The sequence below is a fragment of the Phasianus colchicus genome, chromosome 5 (genome assembly GCF_987193195.1).
Source record: "Phasianus colchicus chromosome 5, bPhaCol1.hap1.1, whole genome shotgun sequence".
NCBI classification, from domain to species: Eukaryota; Metazoa; Chordata; class Aves; order Galliformes; family Phasianidae; genus Phasianus; species Phasianus colchicus.
This window is the reverse complement of record NC_143440.1, coordinates 26,383,719-26,404,376: the sequence shown is the minus strand read 5'-3', so window position 1 is coordinate 26,404,376 and position 20,658 is coordinate 26,383,719. Positions and strand designations below refer to the sequence as shown.

The 20,658-nt window shown below is 39.8% G+C and overlaps 1 protein-coding gene across 4 annotated transcripts in view; it reads left to right on the top strand.

Moving 5' to 3' along the window:
* LOC116229214 (cytosolic phospholipase A2 epsilon-like) overlaps positions 1 to 20,658 on the top strand; it is a 40,166-nt gene that overhangs the window by 10,431 nt on the left and 9,077 nt on the right. For 2 of the 4 annotated variants that reach the window (XM_090141013.1, XM_090141010.1), the window contains 12 exons: positions 1,706 to 1,781; positions 12,186 to 12,322; positions 13,119 to 13,247; positions 13,887 to 13,927; positions 14,494 to 14,536; positions 14,961 to 15,024; positions 15,958 to 16,127; positions 16,255 to 16,350; positions 17,113 to 17,150; positions 18,231 to 18,366; positions 19,412 to 19,548; positions 19,939 to 20,164. In XM_090141013.1, the coding sequence (XP_089997139.1) occupies positions 1,706 to 1,781; positions 12,186 to 12,322; positions 13,119 to 13,247; positions 13,887 to 13,927; positions 14,494 to 14,536; positions 14,961 to 15,024; positions 15,958 to 16,127; positions 16,255 to 16,350; positions 17,113 to 17,150; positions 18,231 to 18,366; positions 19,412 to 19,548; positions 19,939 to 20,164 (1,293 nt within the window). Of the gene's footprint in view, positions 1 to 1,705; positions 1,782 to 6,320; positions 6,606 to 7,030; positions 7,296 to 12,185; positions 12,323 to 13,118; positions 13,248 to 13,886; positions 13,928 to 14,493; positions 14,537 to 14,960; positions 15,025 to 15,957; positions 16,128 to 16,254; positions 16,351 to 17,112; positions 17,151 to 18,230; positions 18,367 to 19,411; positions 19,549 to 19,938; positions 20,165 to 20,658 lie in introns of those variants that run through there. The other 2 variants (XM_090141012.1, XM_090141011.1) reach the window with 2 other exon arrangements.

Below are 20,658 nucleotides of genomic sequence, written 5' to 3'. Positions count from 1 at the left end.
TCCCGTGTGCTGGTTCTCTTACCAGTCTGTCTTCATTTATATTCATAATATGAGGTCCCTGTGAGGCATTCTTCATGTATCCTCTATTCTGCTCCACTGCAGTGGCATTCAGGAATGAGCGTATGACTGGTGCTTGATGTAGATGTGCCTTTGCACAGCTCACACTAGTTTTTGTTACTCTACTCTTAACAAATCCTAGTAGTGTACGTGCACCTCTAGCAGCATTTGAAAACACAAGGTCTAGATACTGATTGAAGTACTGGTACCACAAATTTTCACTAGAGAAAGTATTTCCTTTATTTCTCCTGAAAATATGTTTGCCGTTGTTTTGGTTTTTTTTTAATTTGAAGACTATTTTTGAGACGGATATGGACCAGACAAACCCAATTAGTCAGTGGGTTTCTTTAAGAACAAAGCAGGTTTAGGTACTGAGGTCACAGGTTTTGCATGCTGATGGCAAAGAAGTGGTCTGCCAAAGTGGTGGAGGCAGCCGTGTGGAGCTGGCACAACACAGATTCCAGAAATACTGAGATCTTACCTCCCTGGTTTAAAACAAACAGTCCTATAAAGTGTTCTGTGCCCTATATATGACAAGTTGGTAATTTTCTATTTAGTTTTAGTATACATCCATCCAGAAGCTAAGTAAGTGCACATGCATCTTCTACTTCTTGTAGCCTGTTACAGAAAATGTGTTTGTTCATAGCTTCATTGCCCTCTTGTTGCTGCGAGGTGCTGATTCTGCACCTCAGCAAAAAGTGTTAGAATTTTAAAAAGTCAGTTTACTGAAAATCTTCTGAAATCCTGATTCCTGGTTATAAGCATGAGCTCATGGACAAAGCCGTATGGTTATTTTAGGCACTGGTTAGCTTTTATATAACGTCATCAAATTATCAAGTTTTTTTTTTTTAATCATTCTTGCCATTTCATAGAATAACTCTGTAGCTTGACAATTGCTTTGCTTTTTTTTTTTGCCTTTTTTTTTTTTTTTTTTTTAATGACCTTCATGTCCTTTATAGAAAAACAATTTGGGAGATTAAGCTGAATTTTGTCATGATGAATTCTTCATGGTCCAATGCTTTACACACTTCAGCTGATGTACTGTCTTCTATCACTGATTTCTTATACCTTGACCTTCTTAGCGGTCTTTGACTTCAATCACAGTAGCAGCAGTCAATGAGTTTTCTCTTATTTCACTTGATACTTTCTCCCTGTTGTTTTAATCAAGGTTTATCAGAAAATAGATAATAATTATTTCATCATCTTCTACCAGCACTCCTCCTTACTTAAGATAATCTTTTCAAACTTCTGGTCATTAGCTTTTGCAACAGCTTCTTGCTTTTGCTCCCTGTTCTTATTGTTTTTTGAAGTGACTTTACGAAGAATTACTCATCTGTTTGCCTTCCCCAATGATCTAAACTCCTCCTTGAGCTCTGTCTGAGGGTAATTTACCCTCTTATCTCCACTTTTCTATCCATCATTTTCTTCTACGCTTTCTGTATGGATGCTTAGGTGACTGCAGACCAGGGACTGGTGAAGAAAGTGTACTTTGTTACCTACTGTATTGTTGCTGTAATTACAGTTATAAGAGATGGCTTCAGCAGAATCTGGATTCTTTCAGTGTTTGATTGTCATTACAATACATATATCCCAAATTTTAAAGCTCATCTCCTTTGTTAATTTTTTTTTTTTTTTTTTTTTTTTCCAGCAGGAAGAAATATCGCTTTACTCCCTGCTCACTGTAAGAATCATAAAGATGACAAATGCTCATCAGGCAGACTTCTGTAAGTATCAGATTTTTCTTACTGACATTATACAGTTCTAAAGTTACTGGATTCTCACTAGCACTAGCCACTATACAAATGCATAACACAGAAGTCATACTAGCTAAGAATATATGATCGAATCCAAATTTTTCTATAGAATATCTGTTTCCAATTTCAGGTGTTTTGTTTTTGTATAAATAAATAAATAAATTCAGCAACAGGTCAGTAATGCCAGTTTGGGTATGAGTAAAACTATTATATAGGTTGTTCCTATTTATTTCTTTGGAAACTGCAACAGATTTAAAGGGCACAGTAACGCTATTTGATAGAGCTGGTTCTCAGCTACCATACACTATTTTTCAACATAATCACTACTATTAGATGAGCACCACCAAAAATGAACAAGAACCTGCATGTTGCATTCGTAAAAATCTGCACAGGCTGGGATGACAGCTGTGCTTGCCCATCTAGAACGTGGCTTGTCTTTCACATCACTGTCACTACTGCTGAAATGCACCACCCACTGTCTCTCTGTGCTCATGTCTACTGTTTGGTTTCCACAAATGTTCAGCAAGCATCGATGAATATCAATGGTTCCATTTTTTTCTGCATGGAGGGATTCAGTGACACACCTTTGCTTCATACACACTTCCATGTCAGACAGTATTTTATCAGACTGCCCCTCTGCTGTCATCTGTTCACTACAGTGGACTGCTGGCAGGAAGGTTCAGCCTCTACTGCTGTACCACCAACAGCTGCCTCTGAGCCAACATAATAAAATAGGAGGCATTACTTTCAGAGCAGCCCTCATGCATTACTTTCCTGATGTGTTGACTGTTTCAGAGATGTGAAAACTCCTTAACACCTTTTTTAATACACAGGTGTTTGTATCACATATCACTAAGAAATATGTAGAATACAGGACTGAAATCCTTACTCTGTCACTCTTAGCTGCTTGTTGGGATTCCTTACAGCACATATCAGAAGTTCAGTGGAGCTGTATAATTTGTATGTCCTGAGCATCATAACATCAGCCATATTGTTATGGATGTTTCTGACTCTGGTCATACACTGAAAGTTGTATACCAGAGACTGCAGTACGTAGTGTCTATGTTATGGCTTACACGCAAAGTGTTCTGAAAAGGTGTGGTATTTACCTGGCACTCACCCTTAGTGGGTGTTCCATTTCCACATTATTTTTTCTCTCCATAATTTTCTTCTGACATTTCTGTAGGTGCCTCATGAACCTGGCAGGTTGCTAATAACCGCAGCTTTGTGTATCAGTTTATCATACTTTTCTTTCTTATCATGCTGTGCCTTTTCTTTGTTTCTGGGGGGATTGTGCTGAGGCTCACTGATACCACAGCCTCTCCACTGCCCAGTGTCTCATATAACGTTACCTCACTCTTCTGTCTTCCTGAGTTTTAACTTTTTTTTTTTTTTTTTTTTTCACAATCTGAGGATCCATAAGTATAAAATGAAATTTACAGTTACTGTTTGCAGAGCAAAGTCTATTTTTCACCTGTGGTACTCCAAAATATGTTAGTTTCAGCGCACTTAGCAAAGCTGGTGCAATCCAGGTCTAAGGGTCCTCCTGCCCAGGAGGCAGGTCATCAGACAGACTTTGAGGAAGGCTAAGGACTTGGCAGGGTGCCTTCTTGTTTTTCTCCAAGTGCTATTTGACTTCCAATGGATAATTCAGAGATGGCAATACTTTAATCACAAATATTCCCACTTGTTTTCAGTTTTTTCTTCAATGGAAAAGTATTCTACAAAGACTTATCACCATCTCTGTATATTTCACTGACTTTGGAGTTTTAAGAACACAGATATCACAATTGTCAATTATCCATCCTAATGGAGAGAAGTATTTGGTTCTCAATACGTGGTCTGTAATACTGAATTGCAGAGATTAGAAAAATATCAGAGGACAGCAAAGAAGGTCAGTGTTCTTTCAGTTATGAAACAGTGCACATATCTGCATGACCTTACTACTATTCCTTTGAAGTGCTGTTTTAATTTCTTTTAGTACCACCTTTGATCTAGAATGGAAATGGAATGATAAGAATCATGATTCGCTATGTTATGCAAAAGGATTGCATGAAATAAGATGACAGTGTTCTCTCAGAAAACAGTTAAATGTTGTGACCTCATCCTCCATCTTCCAGCAGGATTTCAGAGAAAATCCTGTGGAGTGAGATGCAATTTAGGAAATTCATAGTACCACTGAAACATACATCACTTGAGTAGGGATCAAGCTCTGTTCTGAGCTTGATGTATGGACTTTTCCTATGTACGTGTAGACAAATCATCTGAGCACTCTGTGCCTCTGCTTACCTACAGAACTTGTATTAAAAAAAAATGTTCTCCCAGATATATTGTCCATCTTCTCTATTTAAATTATGTGCACCTTTTGAAAGGCGTGACCTCTTACTATGTGGAGAGGGATCCTAATTTAAGATGCAAGACAAATCCTGGAAACAATGAGAAGCATCTCCAGATTCTTTTGTAAATTACTGGCAAACAAGGGTCGTGGCCAGTAGCTGAAGAAAAGGAACTTTTTCTGTCAGAAATTTCCCAGCTACTGTTGTGGCTTTGTGTGCATTCTTTAAATAAATTGAAGTACAGTAAGCCATTTGCAGTTGAACACTGAAGGCAGAACAATATCAAAAAGTCCTTTGTTGAGTGAGCAGCAGCAATCTGCCTGTGCTTGCGAAGAAGTTGGTGTCTCCCAGGGAAAATTGTATGTGACAATATAATTTCAATTCCTTGTGATACCATGCAAACAGCTATCTGGTGATTTTCAAGCACTGATTTGGATGTGATGCCAATATTCTTTTGATTTAATGTTTTATTTTTTAAGTATTTGAAGCATCAGAAAACTAAAATAGCTACATATACTATTGTGTGCTGATGAGAATTAGAAAACGACATAGTTTATCTAGGCTTATCTTAGCAATATGATCTTTTTCCCTGGAAAATGGAGTACAAGCAGCTGGTGCAGGTGCCATTAAGTTTGAGATATCAGTGGAAGGCTGACAATTTTGTGACTGTCATCGCCAAACACCAAATCAAGGAACAAGGATCCACTTTCCAACCAAGTGCTGCAGCTTCTAGGACTTGCTTTTTCTGCCAGCATGCTGGCTTCCTGTCTTTCTAACTACACATGGTTATCAGTCTGCTCAAGTTTCTGTTCACCCCTGCTTAGATAAAGCACGTTCACTTTCCTTGATTTTCTCTCAGTTCATTGCAAGTGTCATGCCAGGCCATTAGAGCTCTTATTGACTTGCCATATCCTTGCTTCAGGGAATGCTACTTCCTATGTACTTCCACTGATGTTCCTCACTACTACATATACCCAACTTGATCCTAGTTTTTTTTTAAATGTGCATCTTGAGACCCGTGGGATGTGTAGGAGGGAGTCTTGGCTTATCTTGAGATGTAATGCTACACCTTCGCCTGTAGGCAGCACATGCTGCTGGATCTGAGCAATCATTGTGCCTGTTTGCGCACAGAGACAAAACTAAAGCAGAAAAAAACCTTTAATTGGCTCCTCCTCGATGGGCCAATTAACCCTTGTAATACACCTGGTGTCACTGCACTTTTGTGGGCTCCTCTGCATTTAGATAATTCTCAGCTCTGACTTTTGCTTCATACTTCACACAACGAGTTTCTGGCTTGTCTCATCATGCAGATGCTCTTGACAGACCAGAGCTAATTAGTTTTCACTGTTCCTAGCTGACCCTTTTGTCAATTCATATAATGGGTTTGATTCAAACGCAGATTTCAGGCACTCCCTGATCGCACCGTGGGCATTTGAGAGGTGCTAAGATAAGAAAACTAATACTCATCCTGCTACCCTGCAGGTGCTCGGTGTCATTAGCAGGTTCCTATGCAGTTGCACTGGGGAGGTGGTAGGCAGTTCAGGAAACAGTGCTGATGAAGCTTGTGGGATCTTACAGTCCAGTACCTTCTTTGCATTACCTCCTTAGCCCAAAAGATGCAGATAGTCTTGAGTAAAAGAATGACTTAACTTTTTCGGTTATTTGTGTGTTCACTTGCTCTTTCTCATCTGGAGTTGTGTAGGGCAGGGTGGAAACTTCAGGGATGGTGAAGGCACATGTGCCACAGGCTTTCATAAATCTCATTGACTGACAGGAGGAATATCTGACCAGGACAAGGTGGTGGAGAAAACAGTGCATTAGCTCCTTTTCTCACTTCTAACACCCCCTCTAATGATTGCATTTGCCAGAAGGATAAGGGGAGAAGGACCACAGTAGCTCAGGTTCTCTATCTTCTTATTTCTTTCCTTAAAGAAATCAGTTATCAAATGACCATGCAGAGCTGTGTCATCGTTAGCATTTACTCCCTTTATGGTAGTCCCTACAGCATACAGCTGGAGCTACCCCACTCCTGTGGTCAAGAAAGTCATCAGTGAGGGGCTCTGCATTATCTGATACACCTGAAGCTTCAGCATTAAAAAAGAGAAGACTGTTGTGCTGCAAGTGAAAGATGACCTCTCCCAGGTTTCTGGATAATGCTAATGACATTATTTAGTATGTGAAAAGGTGAAAACCTCTTGGACTCCACTGGATCTCACATAATCCTGAGGAGAGAAGTCTCTGTGCTGAATGGTTCTTTGATATTATACTGATGTAGATATTGAGTGGTACGGTACACCAAGAGTTGATCTTTGCTGCTGAAGAACATATGTGGGCAAGTTAACGCAGAAAAGGTGAAGAGAGCAGATGGGAAGGCTGGTCTGATGTAATCAGCCTCATTAGTGCTGGCTAGCTGCAATGCTGAATTTGAGCTGTATTGCCTAATAAGAAATTACTTGGTGTAGGTTTTAGATTGACTGATGCTTTCTTCCCAGCAACAGCACCTTCTTTGCTGGGTGTTGTCCTACAAGTTTAAGAGGCTGTGGCTAGAGGGGTCTCCATGATACGGCTATCGGAGATAGGCCAAAGTAAAGTCTTGGAGGGTTGAAACATGGGTGTGATGTATTTTCAAATTGTACAAGCTGGTTGTTAAATGCTTCTGGAACAGGAAGTGAATCTGAATTTTGCTTCAAATATGTACGGGAAGCTTTCTAAGCTGTGAGCGTTCAGAACAATTATGCTGCTCCATTTGGTCTTACCTTTGCTTTTTTGCCGTTCATTTTTCACCTTTGCATGAAGGGAGACCTTTGAATCTTTTAAAAGAAAATTTCATAGCTTTTTAGTTCTCATTGGATTAAAAGCTGCACAGGTTGTAGGGCTCATTCACATGGGGACCCTGCTGATTCCTTGTAAAAGACATCACTGATAACACAGTAAGGTCTTTGAGCCTTCATTATTTCCACAAGCAATCTGCAAAGTGTAACTGCATTTATAGATGAGTTTAAAGGACAGATTTCAGTTCAAATCAGCTTTCAGGCAGATAATATTTGGAGGTGACTTCATAATACTATATTACATTGGTGAAGGAAAATGACCATGGAGACAACATCTGAAGACTGAGAAATAGGAGCAGCTCTTCTCCTCCTTTAAGGTGAAGTGAGGTAAACTCGGATTCAAGGGAAACCTGTCTGTGCAGGTAGAGAGGAATTCACTAGGAGAAAATTATATATGTATGTGTGTGTGTATATACATATATATATATAACTCTATATATTTGGCATTATAAAGTGCTGTAACAGGATAGATGGGATTTTATAGTTTATGTTAATTGTTCTTAAAAGACTGGTTTTTCTCATATGCTTTGTTTTTCAGTGCTATCTTTTTTTTTTTTTTTTTTTTTCTGAGAGACATAACTGATTGTAGCATGTGATTGTTAATTTTAGAAACATGCCAAAGGACTGTACTTTCATGGTGCAGCAAACAGTGTTTGTTAGTGGTTATGAATATCTGGGTTCGGTTCTGAATGTTCGTCCCATTTTTAGCTTGAGGACAGAGATGAGAAATAGTCCAACAGTGCACAAAAGGAACAGTTCACAAAGTTGAAAATAGGAGTAGGATATAAATGACACCTAGTAGTGACATACAAGAAGACCATGAACTCAGATGTCTTAGCGTCTCCGTAGAATGACATGATATTATCAGGGAATGAGGTTGCCACATGTGCTGTGATGTAAGAGCCATGCATGGCATGAAATTACTAACGATGCCTGGTAATATAGAGTTGCGTTAAAAGTAGAGCATGAAGAAAAAACAAATATAATTTCTTTTATTAGCTCCCAGGTAATAATGAATGAACTGGAAGATTTTTGCTAGCTCTTCCTTACTTCTTTTTTCCAGGGATAAGAGGGATCAAAGTAACTGGTTAATCATTTCAAGTTCTCCCACGTAATAGGGTATGACAGTTTTCATCAGACATCCCACTATCCTGTTATTTTTATTGGTCTCCCTGTTTGCATATCAAGTTGACTACATCTGAATTAATGCCACTTCTACAGAAATATATAACATCAGTGTGACAGCATGAGGAATAGCTGATAACTGTATGTATAAATCAAGGAGAACATAGGAAATAGCAGGAATTTGATGGCAAACAACACATCTTCCCATCAGTAGAGACTGTAGACAAACTGTGGCACAAACATATGTGGCATGGTTTATTTCTCCACCGGAAGAGGATATGCTTTGTCCTAATGGCCCCACCTCACCTCATCTTCAAGGTCAAAATCTGTTACCAACAATTATACATAATTTGTCTGTGATTAGCTAGGCTTGACATCACACCCAGAATTAGAGTGGCTGAGGGAGGAAGGTACTTCCAGACATCATCAAGTCAAATCCTCTGCTCAAAGCAGGGTAAGCTGGATCAGGCTTTTCAGAGCGATGTTCAGATGGCTTTGAAAGTCTCCACGAATGGAGACTCCACAATCTCTCTGGCCATCTTGTTTTGGTGTTTGACTGCTTTCACAGTTATTGTTGTTTTAGTTTTGTATTCTTAAACTTACCTTTTTGCTATGTTTAAATGGGTTTCCCTGTATTTTGATTCATGCCTATTGCTGTTACTTTCACTGAGCACTGATGAGGAGAGTCTGACTCTCTCCCTTCTTGTTCCCTTTGGGTATTTGGATACATCGGTAAGATCCCATGGAGCCTTTTCTGTTACAAGCTGAAGAGTCCCAGCTGTTTCGGTCCTTCCACATATGTCAGATGCCCCGAACCCCTGATATTCTTTGTGACCTTTTGGTGTGCTCACTCCAGTGTGTTCATCTCTCTCTTGTCCCAGAAATGGTCTCAGCACTCCTGATGTAGCCTTACCAGTGCGGAGTTGACAGAAAGTCAACCTTCCTCTACCTGTTGATAGTGCTCCTTCTAATTCATCCCAGGGGGCTGCTGGCATTGTCAGCCATATTGCTGGCTTATGTTCCACCTGGTGTCCACCAGAACCCCTAGCTTCTTCTCTGCAGAGATTTCCCCCAGTCATTTGGCCCCCAGCTTGTTCCGGTGCATGACATTATTCCCATTCGTGTGGAGGACACGGCATTTCCCTGATTAACTTCATGAGGTTCCAGCAGGCCTGATCTATCAGCCACGCCTCCCATTTTTGTATCATCTGTAAAATCCATCCCATAATCCACATTGTCACTGAAGATGCTAAACAATATTGGCCTCAGTGTCAGGCCCTGGGCTGCGCCTCCGGTAGCTGGCTTCCAGCCAGACTCCGTGCTGCTGATTACAATTCTTTGAGCCTGGCAGCTGAGCCTGTTTTTAATCAATTTCATTGGCTGTTTATACAGCCTGTGCTTCCATAGTTTGACAAAGAACTGTCAATAGCTTATTTTAAGTAAAGATTTATGAAAGCAATTCTCATATGGAAAAATAATTTCAGCAAGTAAACTCAAGAAAAAGTTTTATCGAGGGAAACACCCCAACAAATCTGTAGATGAAACAGTAACAAAAGAGATTCATAAATGCTGTAGCAGATCATTCATGCGCAGCACAGACTTCTAGCACTGTCAGCTTTTTTCAGTTTTATCATGAGTCTTATCTTATGCACTGTATGGTTGAAAGGATAGAGCATCTCTGTTCTCATTTAGAAGAAGAGATGGAAAGAACTGGCCTTTGCAGTAATTGAAAAGTTCCTCCTGTACCCGATGGTAACCAGATATCAAAAAGGAGAGAGTTTATGAGTCAGATCAGTGTAGCGTTTTTGAAGTATGTTACATTGCATCTGCTTTGGTGATTTTCGGGGAAGATGGACTCGTGTTTTTGGAATGCTTGGCATCAGGAGTGATAAGTGCATTCATTAATGAGAGGAGGGAAAATCTAGATGGCCTGAAGTCATATGGAGATCTAGGCTTCCTATTGAGAAACAGTAGATCAGAGCTGGTGATACCACATATCAGGATAAGTACTTCATAGCTTTGCAGGCCATCAGATGTTGCAGTGAGGGGAGTTATTTCAGTGTATCAGACAGATTGGTAATTACAGCCCTCCTGTACAGTGTAAATAGAATCCTACATCAGTAGTTGCCAAAATCAAGATATTATCCTTTTGCTTCAATTATGTAAAAACCTGCAACACTGAAATATTTCTTGTGGAATCACCCTCAAAGACAGAAAGGCAACTTACACCCTTTGTGCAGAGTTTACCTGGTAGTTTTAAGAAATTCCTTCAGATTCAGTGCAAAGACTTATCTGAAGATCTCCCTGCCAGACAGTCATCACCCTCCAGGATTACCCTACAAATCTTGACATGGCCTCTGGATTTCAAGTGACACTTTATATTTAGGCAAAAAATCCCAAAGCAATATATCTAAGCACAGACAGCAGAACTACCCCTCTGTTAACCTCTGACACAGTACATTTTGCCGATAATTCTGACTGTATTGCAGACTGCTGGTGAGCACATGGCACTGCTTGCCTGTTCTTCTCTCCCACACTCTGTGGATCTGCCAGCTTCAGTGGGCTGAGTGGTTTTACAACATTCTATCAGCAAAGAGTCAGCGTTTTCACTGCATGTTTAGAGAAAACAAGCAATAATCTTTTTGCCCATGGGGTAGGTAGTTTTAGTGATTGCTGTGGGACCAGATTTCTCCCTTTCTCCTCTTTTCTCACCAAAGCATGTGTTTACGCCCCAGGATGGATCAGCCCTTCCAGTTGCCTCTGGAAAAGTTCTTGTTCAGGATCTGAGAATCTCTTTGGTGTTTACTTCGCTCATGATCTATGGGATTTGAATCCTCGTAGTAAATGCAAGTTTCTTCCCTTCATCTGCAAGTTGCAAAGCCTTTCTGCCTCTTCGTTTTTCCTGAGGAGAGAGGTGGAGTAGGAAATGGCTTCCAGGTCTTTCAGCAAACACCAGGAAAAGGATCCCTGGCTTCCTATTGGCATACTGAAGGAACAATTGTACTGCTAGTAGATCTCTCCCTTCCTACCCCACCTAAGGAGACAATACTCAAGATGGGTGGGATAATTAATTTTTCTGTCATGGAGTGTTAATAGCAAGGCATGCCAGATAGTTATTATCTGAATTGGACGCAAACCCTTATTCTTTTAAGATTTCTCATGGAATTAAATTGCAGACATGGAAATGAGAATTTGAAAAGACTAGTTTCTAGATTATATTCTTATCTTGTTAATGTTTTTTTTTTTTTTTTTTTTTTTCTATATGTAAGGGTTGCATGTAAAAAATGTTATGAGCACATACATTCTTGCACATAACAGTTATGAAGCAAAGTGGGTCAGCATTAAAAAAATGCTAGGATTAAGTTTGCTTCTGTTATGTTTGTCAGCCCCTATAGTCTCCCCACCTTTCTCAGTTCCTCTACTGGGGCTGGTACCTTCTTCTCTTGCTATTTCCTTGTTTCAGCTGAAATTCATTTCTTTGCTTAATGCTCAGTCTGGCACATTTGGTGCTGCCACCCTCAGAGGTCTGGCTGGATGAGCAATGGCCCACTCTTGCCATGGAGTCAACTTATATCCAGTTTTTCTTGTTGTCTCTACTCTACGCATCAGGGAGTTTGAGGTTGAGATGTGTGGAGCATAGGGATTTTTGCTGCTGAGATCTAACAAACACTTGAAATTATTTAGTTTGCAATAAGATGATAGTGTGGTCAAATACAGGCAGATTTCTATGTGGCAATTTTCTTCTCCTGCAAATGACCAGGGAGCTGAAAAAAAAATTCATCAGGGACAATATAAGACTTCTGGCTGTGTATATTATTATATCACTAGCTAGGACTGTATTAAAGTATATACATGGGGGATTGTGCATAACTATCTGGATTCTCTGCTTATTAAAACAGTGTTGCAATGAACAAGTTATCTTTTATCTAGCTGTATGATTCCTATCTTCTTGCATCAGCCTGTAGATATGAGAAAGAACTGGCCATCTCTTTATCCATATTCAAACTACAGAGCACTTATGTTCCTCCATCTTTTTTTGCTGTGGTTGCCCTAGCAGACATTTTGTGCCTATGTCTCTATAGTAAGCCAGTCTGATTGCTACGTGAGTCTCTGGTTGCCAACTGCTTCAGATGAGAAATTCCAAACAAAAACCATCAAGAACTGCAAAGATCCTGTGTGGAATGAAACTTTCTACTTCCGGATACAGAGAAAAGTCAAGGTACGCAAAGCTCTCATCTCATCTGTATGCTGTTTCTTTTGGTTTAAACCAAAACAGGATGTCAGTACTTCTAATGCCTATCTGAGTTTACGTAAAGTTCTAGCAAGCTGGAGTGAACATCTTTGGCTTTTGCTACTTCCTTCCTCATGGATGCTTTTTGTTTGTATATCAGCAATTGAGCCTGACCTGCTTGCAGAAGGCTGAGAAAACCAATGGCAGAGTGACGTTACAGAGAAACAATGAAGTAAATCTACAAAGCAGCCTTAGAGCAGAGAAACCTCTCTTTCACTGAGAGGACAGGAAACAAATGCATATCAAAGCCAAGAAGCTATTAAATTCTGGTATAATTAATTTTTTTTATCCAGCTTAGTACTGCTAATTACGCTATTCTCAATGAACACTGCTGTTTGAAAGTGGAAAGCCCAAGAAGAGCACAAAACGTCAGACTTGAAAGTTATTAATAATGAAGTGACCTTTACTGCTTCTGTTGATGTGGGACAATATAGTACTAATAGTTATCTGTATTACTTCCTAAAATACTGTGCTTGGTGTGTTACTTTTAAGCAGAAATAATGTCCGAAAAGAAATCTCATTTCAGCCTTAATTGATAAGGCTAGAAACTTTTTCTAATAAAAGAGATTACACCAATTTTTTTACTCTGGTGGCAATCTGTCATCAGTGCTTTCCTATTTATTTTCTCTCTCCAAAGCTGATGCTGAGCATGGAATATTTGCACAATGTTATATTTCTTGAGGACATGCTAACAAATTGTACATTTTTTCATTTCTTTTTACAGAATATTCTAGAAATGACTGTTTCTGATGATGACATCTTTCACGATGATGACCATGCTATTGTTCTTTTTGATGTAGCTAAAATCTCCCTTGGGAAAAGAGTGATGGTGGCATTTCCTTTGAATCCGCAGGTAAGAACGCAGCAAAAGTTTAACCAGAAGGGAAAAAGCATAAATGTCTTGAGGTACTCGATTTGATGTCTTGTACCACCAGAACCAACTTCTGAGTTCAACCATAGCAAAATTTCTTAAAATCTTGGAAACTGTGCGTTAATGGCAAAATTTTCAGCCTTCTCAAATTACTGTTGGTTTCATCTGGCGCAGATTCTGGTCAAGTGCCCAAGCCCCAGAACAGATGAAATTTTAGGGAAGCTTTGAACTTTTACTTAACTGACAGAAAATGACAGTTTATCTAATCTTAACGCAGATTATAAAAACCAAAACAATTCAAGGGCACAATATCCCATGACAGTTTCCTAAACGTTAAGTTTTAGAATGTTGTTCTTGACATAGGGAAGCTAACAATGAAGAAGTTGTGAAAAATGAAGGTTTTGTAAACATCCTTTGCTCTGCTAGTACAACTGAGTTTACCTTTTCCTTAGAGAAGAAAAAGCTGTATCTGTCCTTTAATGCTGACAATAGCAAGCAAGAAACAGAATATTGTTATTTAATAAAGCATAAAGAAACTATGCTTGCAAAAACAAAGGCTGCGTTTGCAAACCTCTGCACATGCTGACTGAGAACGTCTCATTTTTTTTCATTCATTTTCAGGGGAGTCAGGAGCTGGAAGTTGAGTTTCTCTTGGAGAACATGTGAGTAAAACCCTGTTATAATGGAAGCAGAAGCTCAGAGAGAGATTCGTTGATGCAGGGAATTGTTCTGTACACTCAGTCTCACCTCAATAGCAAGTCTCCCCTTCTCCAAGCTCAATGTGTGCATCAGTATATCACTATAAGAAAAAAAAAATGCTATAAGAAAAAAAAAAAGCATGGAGAATAAGTTTGTGATTTTAATTCTACAGCATTCTTTTGAAATTGTTATTTATGTGGTTTGGAGTTGACTTTCAGAAGCTGGTGATATACACTGCAGTAAGTCTATGGGTTCTCTGGATGGCTCATGGCTGAGGATAATACTGCTACCCAATCTGGGACATACCTGTAGTACTAAGATTGTTACAAGCACTTCCCAGGTGCTTTATCGCAATTGAATCATTTCTGCTCTGTAAGCTACATGGCTTCTAGTGAAAATGAAGCATGTTTTTACAAACAATAGAAAGGAGCAAGTAAAACCAAAATCTCTCAGAGAGAAAAATACATCTTGTTTTTAAAAAAATTCAGATGATATGATTTCTAAAATACATGTTATTTTTGTTTTCTAGCCAGGATCATCCTGAAACCATCACCACAAATGGGGCAGTAGTGGTAAAACATAAAACATTATTTGTTTTGTTTTCTTGCCTTCTTTCCTTCCTTGTTCTTTCCTTCCCTTAGCTGACTTTGACAGTACTGAGAGAAACACTGTAAGTCTTCATTCTCTGGTTACACTTCTGTTAGAAGCTTTGTTTTCTCCTTAGTGGAGACCAACACAGTTCTAGAGGAGCCTTCAGACTGCTATCATTTTCTTTTGTTTTTTCTGCATCCATAAAATATTACAGCTCACCAGCATAGCATGGTAGCATAGCACCATCTTACCATATGATAGTGATAGTTAATTCTCTTTCACTGGGTCTAGCAGAACCTGTCCGCACATTTAGCCCACACATTCAAGCAATGATCCTTTCAACACCTGGTGTTGAGATGGCTGGATCAGTAACCTAATTCCCTGTCCTGGTCATGTCTGTTACAGTGCCGTGAGCTGGCCTGCTTGGAAATTGAGTTTGACAGCAGGGTGAAAAAAAAACAGTTTGCAGGTAAGCTTCCTAGTTCTTTAATTGAGTATTAGTGATTTTACCCTCTCTAACAATGCCTAGAAATTGCACCAGCTGAATACTAATGCTTTAACTGACCACATCTAAGGCAATTTGTAAAATCTTTCCAATAGAGAATGCTGCTTGTTCTGCAGCGGGTGCAGGTTCAAAGTTCTGACTGCACAGAGAGCCTTGTGCCAGATGAGAAATGACATAAGGTGCCCGCATGGGAAGTATCTAAACCCCAAGCTGAGATCCTAAAAACCCCTGCTGTACTACTGCTAACTCCTGAAGAATCGTACCTCCTTCAGCATGATAGTCCCTGGCCTTAAATTTCCTCAGGATCTGTGACAGATTGACTTGTGCACACGCACAGAAACACCTCATTTTTTGCAGGGGTTAGCCGCTCAGCAGCTGGCTCACGCCTGACCCCGGTCAAGAACCAGAATCTAGGAGTTCCTCTGCCCACCTCCCCTGAGGGGCTGCATCTGGTACGCAACCTCAGAACATGCATAATACACTCCAGCAGGATTAGCTGAACTCTTCAGATAAATATGGCCAACTACTGCAGAGTCAGATCTTATTTTAGGGGACTGAGAACTTTTTGTTGTTCATTGTTTGGCCAGATATGAAAACACCTTATAGCATGAGGTACCTGGTGGCACTTAATGTGGTCATGGAGCTGCAAGAGAAATGCAGCTGTCTAAAAATTGCTGGCATTCACATCACACGCACAGCTGCCTTTTTATTCAGTCTATTATAACGACACAACAACCTGTAGTGTGTGGGCTTGGATCACTTTCAGATGTCAGCTTTCCAGGTACACAGGGAGAGGAGAAGGGGATTGTTTGAATTTACCTTTTGCTTCCTTTCCCCCTTTTCCCTTTACTTGCAATTAAAAGTAACTACTCTGTGCGTTTTATGTCATTGTTTTAGAGAATGAGCTAACGTTTACAGTGAGAGGATCATTTGAAGAAATGCAGAGAGTTTCACTGGGCTCTGGCTCCCGTTCCCCTCTCCCAGATCCCACTCTCTTCCACTATGCCAAATACAAGCAACCCTCATTGGATGTTGCACTCACAAAGAAGAGGAGGATTCCCAGCTTTGTACGTTACCCCTGAACATGGTAGTCAACATGTCAAGCAGATCTGTGAACTGACCTTTATATGTGAATAGGCAGCAAGAGAAGAACATTTCTGTCTTAACCAAAAGGACCTCCATGCTTCTTTTCAGTGTGCTTGTGTGGCATGCAGAGAAAGGAGGAGCAGAAGCATCCCCCTGACTTTACCTCTGAAGTCACTCCCTTCTGAGCAGGAAGCAGTCAGCAAGGTAAGCATCTGCCGACCGTTGAGAATCCTTTGCAAACTTTCAAAAATTCCTACTGGTTCCAAAGATGCAGACATTAAAGTCCCTCTGTCTTCATACAGAACTGATTGTTTTCTAAACCCCCTTGCATCTAATGTGACACATAATAAAATGAATTGACTGGAGCAAAATAAATGGGAAATTTATGGGAGAAGGAGAAAGAAGAAAATGTCTGAGCTGCTGCTCATTATGACTCCTTATGTGGTCATGTCCTTTACCAAGCTGGAAGTCACTGGATGCTACTAGGGCAAAGGGGTGAGGCTCAGTCCCCTAGGAGGCAAACTGAGCTGCATGCACACGTGCATGTGGAGTTCAGCCTCTTTGGCTTCCTCTTGCATCTCATGTTGTTGCATGAAATACTGCAGTTTGTTCTAGAATAGTGTTTCCTGGTGGAGCCTTCCAGGGGTGTGAACTACTGCAGCTCTTCTCTTGTTTGTGTAGCTAAGCAGTGTGTGAGCAATCTAATCTGAACTTCTTAACAGGAGGAAGATAAAGGCTATAGATGATAGTGTTGAAACCTTAACTTGTTAAATCAGCATACGTCTCTGTAATAACAACGTAATAACAAAACACTGAGGGAACAGTCTATCTCCCACTCTTAGTTTAACAAAGTTCAGAGCTCTGTAGATGTATTGATGACCCAAAAGTACTATGCCCCTTTGAAAGTGAGGAAATCAGACTGTCTTAAAATATCTGTATTCATTATCTTACCTTTTTTATTTTCAGTGCAGAAAATTTGGTTTGCTCTTAAAGACAAAAAAATGGTAAGAGATCTTATTTGTCTTAATAGTTATAGGATCTTTTAGGTTGAAAAAGACCTATAAGATCATCTAGATAGATCACTACTGTCCACCACTAAACCACGTCCCTTTGCTTTTGGGTAATTGTCACTCAAGTTCCAATCCATTTGATACTGTCTGTGTTTTAAGTACCGATTTGTCCTCTTTTCAGGCAATGAAATAAAATGGGCCTGGAACAATACGGAGTTTCAGAGATTGTGATTTTATGTAACAGAACTATACAATGAGTTAAGAGGTTTTTATTCAGAACACATAACATTTTTTTGTTGATATTTTACTGTGATCAGTATTACTCACCAAAAGGCCAATGTGAGCACTCACAGAAACCTCTAGGAATTATTACAAAGGTAGATTTTCAACAAAAGCTGCATTTCAAAACTCACTGAACGAAACCAATTCTGTTTCCCTAAGCACAGACAAGGGAACAGGAAGGCCAAAGCCAGAGTACCTGGTGACTCTAGAATATGAAAAAAAAAAACTGAGGTAATACAGGTACCTGCATAGATTTTAATCAGCTAAACAAAGAAATAAATTCACATTAACTTATTTTTAAACCAGGGAATCACGTTGGTTATGGTTAAGGCCTTTGTAAGTTTTGGAGGATATATCTGTGACATTTTGTAGGAGCTTCCCTACAAAGCCAACAATGGCAAATATTTGCACCATACCTTCTGTTCGTGATGTGAGGTCACCTGTGGATGTTTGCACAACTTTTGAAGGTGCATTTAAAAGCCATCTTCAAAACCCTGCCCTCTGCAGGCATTTGGCTTCATGTCTGAAAGGGAGCTGTTGTGTTACTTGCAGTTATTTCTAATTTCAGGCATCTTCAGTGAGGAGTGGGCAAAAAAGAGGAAAAAAAGCCAAAACCCTTAGTCCAAACAAAGATGTGATGTTCTTCTATAGGAACAAACCTGAGCATTTCATCTTTTCCTGTTCTGCTTTGTGTGCACAGTGGTCAAGATGTGTCTATTTATGAAGTAAAAGCAGTATAATCACTGAATGTTGCTGTAAGCATGATGTAAGATACTTGATGCTGTGTTCCAGCCACGAAGACCTTGATGTACGCCTGGGCTTTGACTTGTGTGCTCAGGAACGGGATTTCATTTGCAAAAGGAAGAAGGTTGTTGCGGCTGCTCTGAAGGACATTCTTCAGTTGGAGGAGGACTTGGAGGATGATGAGGTAGCTGAGACATAATTATTCTTTGCTTTCTTTGCAGCTGGATGTCAAAATATAGCATTTGTATTCATTTTTTCTTATTTCCAGGAAATCAGGAGGTATAGTGCTTGCTATAGCTACATTTGTTATTCTACAGAAGAAATGAGTACTCAAAGGGAAGATTAATAAAAACCTCATAGAATTATTTGAGTTAGAAGGGTCCCTTAAAAGTCACCTAATTCAATTATCCTGCAGTGAACAGGGACGTCTACAGCTAGATCAGGGTAGAGTAAGTAAAGTATTCACAGTGCAATACATACCAAGTATTGTGCTTACGTATGAAGTAGGTTGAGTGCACGTGGCTCCTCTTTCCCTCTAGAATTGTAAAAGGGAATGGGGTCATTACCTTCTGGTCTCACTTGGTCTGAATTGGTCAGTGCTTTCTTAAACTCATCAGTTATGACACATCTGGTATTATCATGAAATACCTATGCAATGGTAGGGATCAGCTTTATCATGCTTAACATGAATAACAGATTATTGTTACTCACAAAGAAACAGTGAGACAACACACATGTTTGCTGCTCTATTGCATCTGTTAAAAATCTGGTTCAGCTGGCAGGAGGTACCTTTTCAGGCTCAATCATGGTTTTTGGTTTTGCAATAGCACGCTGAAATTTTGATGTTTGAGATAGTGGATCTCATGTCCAATTGCACGAGTTCTTGGCAGAAAAAACAAAATCACAGATTGATTGGGGTTGGAAGGGACTTTTGGAGCCAACTGATCCAATCCCTGCTCAAGCAGGAACACCCAGAATTAGGTTTCCCAGGGCTACGTTTGTTTGGCTTTTGAAGATCTCTAGGAGAGAAACTCCATAATCTTTCTGAGAGTCTCTTATTCCTTCTGTGCCCTATTACAAATTCAGGTCTTTCTTGTCCTTGCAGACCACTGGTATGCAGCAGCTTTATTACTTTAGCAGTGTTGTAACACTCTCTTTTCTAATCAATGACATCTCTCCCTCCCCTCCCATGCTATGTTATTAAATGCACATATTTTGGGATTGAACAGGTACCTGTGGTGGCAATCATGACCACGGGTGGTGGAACCAGAGCTCTCACAGCCATGTACGCTCACCTTCTGAGCGTGCAGGAACTGAATGTCTTGGACTGTGTTTCCTACGTCACCGGTCTGTCTGGCACAACGTGGTAAGGCCAAGATAAACAAAGTTTTCATTAGAGCTTACCATAAATGATTTCTGTGAGTGACTCAAAGAGTTACAGTGGTGAGCTGCTAGTTGGAGCCTCATTTGAATATCTAGTGGTTACTAGCTGCAACACCAGAAGTCATCATTGTTCATAGCATTTTTGGCCAGTGCTATTAAGAAAAGGCTTTCCTTTTCTGCTGTGGCTTTTTCTCATATCCTTCAGTAGGTATTTGTTAGCATCTGGAGCTAAGGCAGTCCTGCTTAAAGATGTGGGTGATACTGCATACATGTGTGTTTTGTTATGAAAATCAAGACATCATACAAAAACCTCCACAATTTCCTAAAGCTCAGCTTGAGATTTCACACTTTTCCTTGTTTCTTTCTTCTTTAGGACCATGGCAAACTTGTATGAAGATCCTGACTGGTCGCAGAAGAATCTTAAGAAAACACTCAATGATATCCGAAGGCACGTGCTTAAAAATAAGTTCTTGGCTTGTTTTGCTCCAGACCGTCTGAAATACTACTTGAAAGAGTTATGCCAAAGGAAACAGGAAGGACATCAGATAAGTTTCACAGATCTGTGGGGACTCATCATTGAATCTATGTTCCGTGACAAGGTATAACAGAAGGACTTTTCAGATTTGCATATTTAATAGATACAGTAGTGAGGGCAGAAGTAAATCAGAGTGGCTGAGGTTGGAGGTTACCTGTGGTCCAACAACTCTACCTGCACAGCTATGGAGCAGGTTGCCCAGGATTGTGTCAAGTTCTGAATACCTGAGTAGGTGGAGACTCCACAGCCCCCCTTAGGGAACCTGTTCCATTGTCTGACCACACTTTTCTCAAGTGGCAGAAGGTTGGTTAATTTTCAGATAAATGCCTCAACAATATGCCTTGTCAGTATCATTTTCATGTGTTTGCTGATTGTATTATGCAGACATTAACATCACACCTGGAACAGATAGGGTGGGAATAAAAATAAATAATAGAAAACTTCTAGTATGAACAACTTATTAATTAACAACTGAATTAATGTGTAAATATTAAAGTGAAAATCCTACTGTTCTTTCCAAAAAGAGCTACACCGTGAGAAGTCAAAGAAAAAGCACAA